The sequence below is a fragment of the Papaver somniferum genome, chromosome 1 (assembly GCF_003573695.1).
Source record: "Papaver somniferum cultivar HN1 chromosome 1, ASM357369v1, whole genome shotgun sequence".
NCBI classification, from domain to species: domain Eukaryota; kingdom Viridiplantae; phylum Streptophyta; class Magnoliopsida; order Ranunculales; family Papaveraceae; genus Papaver; species Papaver somniferum.
The window spans coordinates 123,145,251-123,154,768 of NC_039358.1; the positions used below are offsets into that span (position 1 = coordinate 123,145,251).

General features: G+C 37.4%; 1 protein-coding gene across 1 annotated transcript; it reads right to left on the minus strand.

The window, feature by feature from the left end:
- Positions 1–824: 824 nt before the first annotated feature.
- LOC113350171 lies at positions 825–1,712 on the minus strand. Its single transcript, XM_026594265.1, has one exon. It carries the CDS (start codon positions 1,710–1,712, stop codon positions 825–827), a length of 888 nt encoding a protein of 295 aa, XP_026450050.1.
- Positions 1,713–9,518: the final 7,806 nt, after the last annotated feature.

Consider the following 9,518-nt stretch of genomic DNA (forward strand, 5'->3'; position numbering starts at 1 on the left):
ATGCTCGAGAACACGTTTCTCGGTTCATGAAAGCATTAGGAGAACATGAACATAACCATATTGCTCGAGTTTTAGGTAAAAACCCTTTGGAAAGATATATCATGATTAGTTCTTCCACCGAAATCGATAGAAAAAACCGTCGATATTTGCTAGGATTGCTTAACGAGTCGTGAATCCATGAATATATTGTTTTTGCTTCTTTTCTTCCATTGTTGCATGCAAAGACTAGCTTTTAGGTTATGGCTTGAAAAACCTTTCCCTTGAATTTCGTAGACATGACCCCCATGAACAAAGTGAAACCGTGTTATGATGTGTGCGAATGAGTGCGGACCCACCATATGCGCTCGATTGAACGTGGACGATGTGCTTGGACTGAAAACCGATCTTGTACCTATTATATTATACATGCCTTATGTCCTGATTAATACCGGCCTTTGTGACTTGATCAATACCGGACTTGAAACTTGAGCAATACCAGCCTTGTGACTTGATCAATACCAGACTTGAAACTTGAGCAATACCAGCCTTGTGACTTGATCAATACCAGACTTGAAACTTGAGCAATACCAACCTTGTGACTTCGTCCTTTGCTGACGTGGCCCAATACCAGACTGGTGACCTTGACCGGCCCTGACTAATACGGATTTGACATTTTTTTTTGCTCGATCAAAACCAATTTATTACTCATTATGGAAAAATACAACCAACTAAAGAGTTTACAAAAAAAGAACCACCAAGGCCCAATAAAATGGAAAACTCAAAAGAAAAAAATAATACAAACTCAACTCCTAAAGCCCAACTGTAAAAACATAAGAAAGAAATTTTTATCCAAACCTATAGTAAATTTGCTCAGGTGATTCCAAATCTGGGATGAAACTTGGTTTTGAATTGAAAATGATCTTTCCCCCTCTCACCAATCCTGCACCCTTCTTTGCCATGGAGTCAGCAGAGAAATTTACTTCTCTCAAGCTATGTACAAGTTGGATATTATTCAATAGTTCCTTTATTATCTTCCATCTTACCTGCATGAACCAAGGAAGTCTTCCTGGCATGTATGCACTCACTGCTGCTTTAGAATCAGAGTTAATACATATATCAAGCTTGTTGTTCTGTATAGCCCATTCAGCTGTGCCTGTAATAGCCATTAATTCTGCAATGTAATTAGTTGCAATTCCAAGGCCAGTAGCTTCAACATATATACAACCTCCCATTTCATCTCTGCAAATAAAACCATATCCTGCTGCACCTGGATTGCCCCTAGATGACCCATCACAACATATGAGTATCTGATTTCTTGCAGGTAAGAAGAAACTCACTTCAATAATTCTTTGAGGCTTTATTGGTTGATGTTTAAGATCAAAATTCTTAAAGATCATGTAATCATAGCTACACTCCCACATAAAGATTTTTATTCTCATTGCACAGTCCTTTGTATACTGTTTTATTCTTCTCTTGAAATTACCCAAGTTTACTTTCTCTTCTTCAAAGCAAATTTTATTCCTTAAGAACCATAGCTCCATCATTGTAATGGAAGCAACCAGTAACCATATATCCTTTACAGCTCCACTTTTATTCTTAGCAAAGTTCATAACATCTTCATATGATTCAGGGTTGCAGAACAAGAAGATACCACCTAGCCATTTCCATATTATCTGACTGAAATTATAAAACCATAATATATGTTCAAGATTATCAGTACCAACACCACACATATAGCACTTTGATGCTAAACTGTAACCCTTGCTTTTCTTTTTTCATCAGTTGAGCAGATACCCCTCACTATCTTCCATACATTGCTTGTTGTTGTTGGATGAAGAGTAGGATGCCAAACATGTCTTGCCCATGTCACTTTATGATAATGCTCTCTAATACATTCAACAGCTGAGTGTACTGTGAATTCACCTGACATAGTTCCAGTCCAAACTCTAGTATCTTTTGTTTTTGATAGAACAGGTAATTCTTCTACTTGAAAATATTGAAGCATTCTAGAAGGAATCATCCACTCACCAGCAACAATCAACTCCGCAACTTTCATGTTTTTGTTCTTCATCATATATTCATCCTCTTCACAAATCTCATTAAGTGGTTTATCTTTTATCCACGCATCACTCCATACTGATATTTGCTCACCTGAACCAGTGATCCATCTAGTATGTAACTTTACTTCATCTAGTACCCATTTCAAACCTGGCCATACTGAAGACTTTTTATATCCTGAAATCCATTCACCATCTTCCTTTATATACTTTGCTCTCATAAATCTTGCCCATTCAACTTCAGAATTTTGTATCTTCCATACTAATTTCATCAGTAAAGCCTTGTTTATTACTTCCATTCTCCTTATGCCCAAACCACCCTCCTCCATTGGTGAACATGTTCCATTCCACTTTAAAGTTATACATTTTCTCTCATATGGATCCCCTGTCCATAGAAAATTTCTTATAAGTTTCTCAAAAGTTTTCATTACACTTGCAGGCCACTTATAGACTGACATGTTATAAATGAGAATGCTGCACAAAATTGATTTGATAAGGGTTAGTCTGTCCTTAAATGATAACATCTTCCCAATCCAACCAGTTAGTTTGTTATGTATCATTTCCACCACACACCAAACTGTACTTGACCTCACAGCTCCTGGTTTCAAGATTACTCCCAAATACTTGTCTGGGAATGAAGAAAGATTCATTTGAAGCACATTAGCAATTTTTGGTACTTCCTGGCTTCAGTTACTCCTCTTACAAAAAGCTTGCTCTTCATTTGATTTATGACTTGGCCTGAGGATAATTGATAATCACTTAATAATTTCATCACCTTTTGTATATTCCTTTTATGCCCATTGAAGAAAAGAAAGACATCATCTGCAAATAGAATGTGGGTAGGGTGTACTCCTTTGTAGTTAACCATTGGAGCAATCCTATTTTCCTCAACCATTTTTCTTAAACTCCTGCTCAAAACATCCTCAGCTAATACAAACAAAATTGGTGATAATGGATCACCTTGTCTTAACCCTCTACTCACTTCAAAAAAACCAACTGGACCTCCATTCACTAAGACAGAAACTCTAGCTGAAGTGAACAATTGATGTAACCATTTTATGTACTTTTGAGAGAAGCCAAATTTTGCCATAACTTCAAATAATAATTCTCAGCTTAATGAATCATATGCTTGTGTTATGTCCAATTTTAATCCTACATTTCCACCTCTCCTCTTGGTATCTAACTCATTTATCATTTCAGATGTTAAAACAATTTGTTCTTGAATGCATCTGTTTTTTATGAAGGCTCCTTGTTGTTCAGACACTAATTTCTCCATCAACCCATTCATTCTTGATGTCATTATCTTTGTAAATATCTTGAAGCTGAAATTACTCAATCCTATAGGCCTAAATTGAGTTGGTCTTCTAGCACATTTTACTTTAGGTAATAGGAATAGAAAATTAGAGTTGAGTCCTCTTGGAATAATACCTTTTCTCCAACAGTATTGCACAGCTTTTATAACACCTTCTCCAATTATTTCCCAAGCAAACTTGTAGAAAAAACCTGGTAAACCATCAGGCCCAGGTGCACAATCAGCATTTAGAGAAAAAATTGCATCTTTGATTTCCTGGCCTGAAGGAATGCTCTCTAACATCATGTTGTCTTCTGCATTTATAACCTCTGGGATTGTATCAAAAATTCCTTCTATGAAGTTAACTTCCTTGAATTTGAATTTCTCCTTAAAATGATTCTCAAGAGATTTTGCAATCAAAAACTGTTCATTTATGATGGATCCATCTTCATCTTCAAGTTCAGTTATAGTATTTGCAGCATTTCTAATCTTGATTGAAGTATGAAAGAATATAGTATTAGCTGCAGCCTCTTTTAACCAACTTACTCTTGCCTTCTGTTGCAATATTGAATGATGTTGCCTAGTTAATATCTCTTGTTTTCCTCTTGCCACCACCAGATTGTTTAAAAGTGAAATATTACTTGGGTCTTGGTCTGAAAGAATTGTAGCATTCAAAACTTCTTTTTCAGCATCTGCCAATTTGATTCTAACATCCCCAAAGACACTCCAATTCCATTCCTTAATTCTTACTTTCATATTCTTTATTTTTTTCATAAAAACAAAAACATGATTACCTTGCAAATCTTCATTCCAAACTTCATTGATTAGTCTTTTGAAATCTTCATGCTCCAGCCAAATCTTTAGAACTCTAAAAGGAATAATTTTAGGTTTAGGCATCATAACACAAGACCCCAAAAGTGGACTATGATCAGATATATTTCTTATTCCAACTTTGTAACACCAAGTAGGATATTTCTCAATCCACTTGACATTATACAAAGCCCTATCCAAAGTACAAACAATTCTTTTTACACCTGCTCTGTTATTACTCCATGTAAATTGTAGACCCGAACTTGGAGCTTGAACTAAACTACAAAAATTGATCACTGCATGGAAATCTTGCATAGCTGCTCTTAAAGGAGATCTTCCCCCTATTTTTTCATCTGCACTTAAAACTGTGTTAAAATCCCCAATTAACATCCAAGGTAAATCCATGGAATTTATTACCATTAATTCATTCCATAATTCTCTTTTATCAACTGTAAGTGAAGCTGCATGAATTCCAAAAACTAGAACACCACCAACATTCACAGTAATCACCTGTCTAGTTATTGAAATCATCTTTGATTCAGTTATAGAAGCACTCCAGAAAAGCCAAATATTTCCTTTAATACCATCTATTGAATTATGTATTACTTTTTGATTCATACCTGCTAGTTTAAGACTTTTGCAGTCATTAGAATTCCATTTCACTTTTGGCTCCACCACCCAAACTAATGTAGGACTAAATTTTTTTACTAAACTTCTTAATTTATCTTTGGCTCTAGGTCTCCTTAAGCCTCTGATATTAAAGAAGATTGTCTTCATATAGAAGGTTGAGATTGAGAAGTAGCAGGACTCCTCACACCTTTTTTCTCTTTCACTAAATTTGTTCCATTGTTTTTTCTTGTTGTTATAAAGCTGATGTTCTTTGGTTTAACCACTTTCTTCACAACTTCTTGAGTTCCTTGCTCCTTGTCAGTACCAACCTTAATCTTTTTTATCACTGAAGTACTACTAGTGGCCATATCTAATAATTTGTTTACACTCAAGGGAGGAAACTCATCATTCTCTAAACTTTGTAATATATGAAATTTACCTGAACTTTCATGTTCTTGAGAATCGACTGCACTTGGCTTCTCTATTGGAGGGATTATAGCATCTACAATTTCATCTTCAATTAAAAATTCTTTCTCCACTTCATCTTCAGTTTTTGTTTTTGGGGTATTGCAAATATCAAAACCTATAGGAGTTATAGTTTTCTCTTTAAGTTTCCATATTTTCCTCTGCACTTTAGGAACTTCATCAACATTATCAAGCTTCTTTTGTTCTTTTTGCTGCACTCTGAATTCAGTAATTAAATGCCCTACCACTTTGCAATGACTGCAAAAACTAGGAATTTTAGGAATCTGTACTTCTTGCTCAAAACTTCCATATTTGGTTTTGACTAAAACTTGATTAGGAACCTTGTTAGCTAAATCTACTTCCACTAAAACACTAGCACAGTACCCAACTTCCCTTTTTAGATTTGTTTCATCTACTTTTATAGCTCTTCCAATAGCATCACCCAAGGATATTAGAATCTTTTCTTTCCAATATTCAATTGCCAATCCTGGAAAGTTCACCCATACAAAAGCTGTAGTAGTTTTCTGAGCAGCAGGATTAAAATTTGGTTCCCAAAGTCTTAGTTTAAGGATCTGTGAATCAATTTTCCACCAACCATTCCAAATATACTTCATATATTTTTCATTTGATAATTTGATGATGAAGAAACCTTTTCCAAGAGGAATCAATTGATAATCACCTGTTAATTTCCATTGTTTCCTCAAAGATTCTTCAGCAGCAGCAAATTTCAATTTAACAAAATATAATCTACCAATTAGACTAAAATTCCATTCACCAATACTCTCATCTATTTCCTCATCAGGAATATATAGAGATGGTACTGAACTTGTAGCTCCATTATCGATTATCTTCTCAGAAAAGAAACTGAAGTTAGGGTTTTTCAAAACTGATCCCATTTTAACCAAAAGAGATCAAACAAATCCCCCGAAATGAAACAAACAAACCTTTCCGACCAACTAATTATCCGTTACTAAGTTTTAAAAGCAAAACAAAACCTATCATTGGATTCAGCAACGAAAATCGCCTGAATTAATTGCAAAAGAAACCAAAATCCGATGAAAAAACGAGAAAACAATCACCGAGTTCGTCGCCCGATTCGCAGAGCTCAACATAATAAAAAATACGGATTTGACATGACCCAGTACTAGCCTATTAACACGATATCGATCTTTCTTGCGTGGCCCGATACCTGCTCGACTACGTGATATCAACCTCATTTGGGGGTATTAGCCCTGGCTTTGTAGAATTGACCAACGGTTTCATTTGTTGACGTGGCTCAATACCGGTGTTTGGACCCAATACCAGCCTTGTGTACTTCAACGTGAATGTGTGTTCTGTCGTGTGTGACTACACATCTCATGCGTTTTTATACAAGCACTGACTCTCTCGTCTTTTGTAGGATGAACAAAAAGACTCCTGTTGAAATGCCTTCTGAAGATAATGCTGGTGCCAAGTCAGGGAATTTTAACCTCTTCAAAGATATGTCGAACATAGATGATGAGTTGTTCACTGTGCCTTTTCCGAACATTAGAAAACATCCTAGTCACAAGATAGTCCTGCTCTCTGGTTCAGAAAAAATGGAAGATGATCCATCCTCTTCTTCAGCACTTGTGATGAGGTTCTGTCTTCGGAGAAATGAATATCCTCATTCACCTATTGACTTCAAGATTTGTCACACTCCGCTGGGCTCTTATGAAGGATGGATGAGACGCATGCTGAGTAATAAAAAGATTAAGGCTAATTTAGTTAAGGCACAAAATCTTGATGCGGTCATGGCGTTCGCCACTCTTCAAATTAAGAAAGATGTTGCAGGCTTGATCACTTTCATTTCTCGGTGGCGTCTTTCTACTCATACATCTATATGCAGATGGGGAAAGATGACCATTTCTCTGGAAAGTGTGGCTGCATTAATGAACCTGCATGTTGTTGGAAGCTTTTTTTACAAACTTACTGATGCAGAACGTCGGTCTTATAATGCTATACTTCGAAAGGAGGGATAATTCGATGATCTGGAGAAGGATAAGAAAGACACGAAATGCTTTTACACTTGGTAGGTGTCGGAGTGGTCTCCTGTAGACCCGAAACCCGGTCAGGAGTTGGAAGACGAGCTCAGCGTGATTGCATTCTTGTCTTTGTGGTTATCCAGAGACAAATTTGACGACGGTTCTGGAAGGAAGACCATAAGAGGTGACCTCGTCATGTTTGTTATAAAGCTGGCAAAAGGTGAGGTCCTTCCCCTAGGTGCCTTGTTTCTTGGATCAATGTATTCTCATCTGGACGCCTTAGCGACGGATATGCATGCTTCCAATGGGTATAAGAAGGTGGAGTCGCATATCCACATTGCTTTTCTTCAGGCGTTTTTGTGGGAACATTTCAAAAGCTATGCTCCTATTCCTGCAACTTCACTCAGCAATTTGTATGGTGGTTCGAGAATACTTCGTTGGCAGAAGAGACGTCCAAAAACCGGTGTGAAGCTTGTGGATTTTTTTGACAACGTGTCCTTGGTGGCTCTCTAAAAGAGTCACAGAAATGATACCTGCAAGTGCACAGGGTCTGTTGTAGTGAGTGTGCAAGGCAGGGTCAAACCACAGAGACTTGGGTGTGAATTGAAGTGATGAAACAAGTGACAGTGAACAAGAAAATTCAGTGGCAGTGAGCCAAAGGCAGTGACAGAGAAACAAAGTGGAAAAAGTAATGAAGAAAATGAAAACAGTGGGAATGGAAGTGTATGGAGATGGATGAGAATTCTCTTTCACCTAGCTAGTTAGCCTAGGATAAATCCTTGTCATGTGGCTAGTTAACTACCTAAAATCCTTAGATTAACCCCTAGCATTGCCTATCTGATTAAAGCATAAACAATCACAGGTCATTTAGGTTCCTAGGTTTCTAACTAATATGGTTTGTTCATCCCTTAGATTATTACTAACTCCTAGCATTAATGGTCTGTTTAAAGCACCACTAATCACAAGCCAGTGAACCCTTGGAATATCACTAACCTAAGTGTTTTGAGCTCAACAGGGTCTAACCCAAATGGCTAACCAACATGGTTCAATGGTCTTCTCACCCTAGTGGTGAATTAGAACATGCTGAAGTTAGGAGTTTTCATGTTTGTCAAGCATTAAGACTCAAAACAAGAACATGTGAGTCAAACATGGGAATTACATGAACATTAACGTACACAAGAACATGAACATAACATCAGAACAAAGTTTAGAACATAATAACAAAATTTAACAGTGAAGAACATGTACTGATAGTATTATGGAATTGAAATTGAAATTAAACATGAAATTAACCCATTTAGGGGGTATCTCGGATGACCCAAGAACACTTTAAACATTCTACATCAGTTTCTATTTATAGCTTACATCAAATCCCTAATTTCTAAACCCTAAAATTTGGGGATTTTCAATTTCTCTCACCCATTTGCGAATTCAGCTCGACCCATGCTTTATCTTCTCTTCCTTCTACTCCTGCTGCGTTTCTAGCTTGATTTGTGTCATCAACTGCACACTCTAGGGTTCAGAGAGGAAGAGTGTGAGAATGATGGAAAAACTCGGCTAAGAGGATAGGGGGCTAGGTGGTAATGATGGTTTGGGGTATGGTGAGATAGGATGGTTGTGGCAGGGGAAGTGGTTGCGCCAGAGGAGACAGTGGAGGTGGTGGCGATGGCAGGGTATGGGGGTGGAGCAGTTGCAGAGAAATGAGGAGATGGGGGAGAAGTCGATGGAAATGGGATTAGGTTTCGTTTGGTTGAGGGTATAGGTTTCTGATGCTAGGGTGTGAGGCGGAGACATCAAGAGTTGATGTACGGGGACGAGAATCCGTTGGATTATCCCATATAGATTGACTCGAACGGCTAAGATGAAGAGGTATGTAGCGACCGTTGGATGATTCGATACAACGAAACCGATGGCTACAGATGGAGCTAGGTACTATGGTGTTTGACAGGAGCTTTGGATTTTGATGCACAATGATGAGGTGGCCGTTGGATGAAGAGATGGATCCAATCTGACGGCTCTCATGGAAATGGGTATGGATAATGGAAATGGATTTGGGTAAGGGTTTTTGGGCCTTGGGTATGCCAAGCCCATATCTTCTTTAAGAACAATTCTTCCTCTTCAAGCCCACTTCTAATTGATCCGACTCTTGCAAACATCATTCTTCGCTGCCTTTCTGCGGGAGTCTTTGCCGTTTCTTTGCTCTTTTTGCTCCGTGAGTTAACCAGGCTTTATTTAGTACCTAAAAATGCAAAATTAATTAATAAAAATATTTATTCTTGAAAACAATGAAAATACAGAATATGG

Bases quoted from the DNA above. Each gene is read 5' to 3' on its own strand.
- LOC113350171 (XM_026594265.1), bottom strand. From the start codon at position 1,712: ATGTGTGGTGTTGGTACTGATAATCTTGAACATATATTATGGTTTTAT.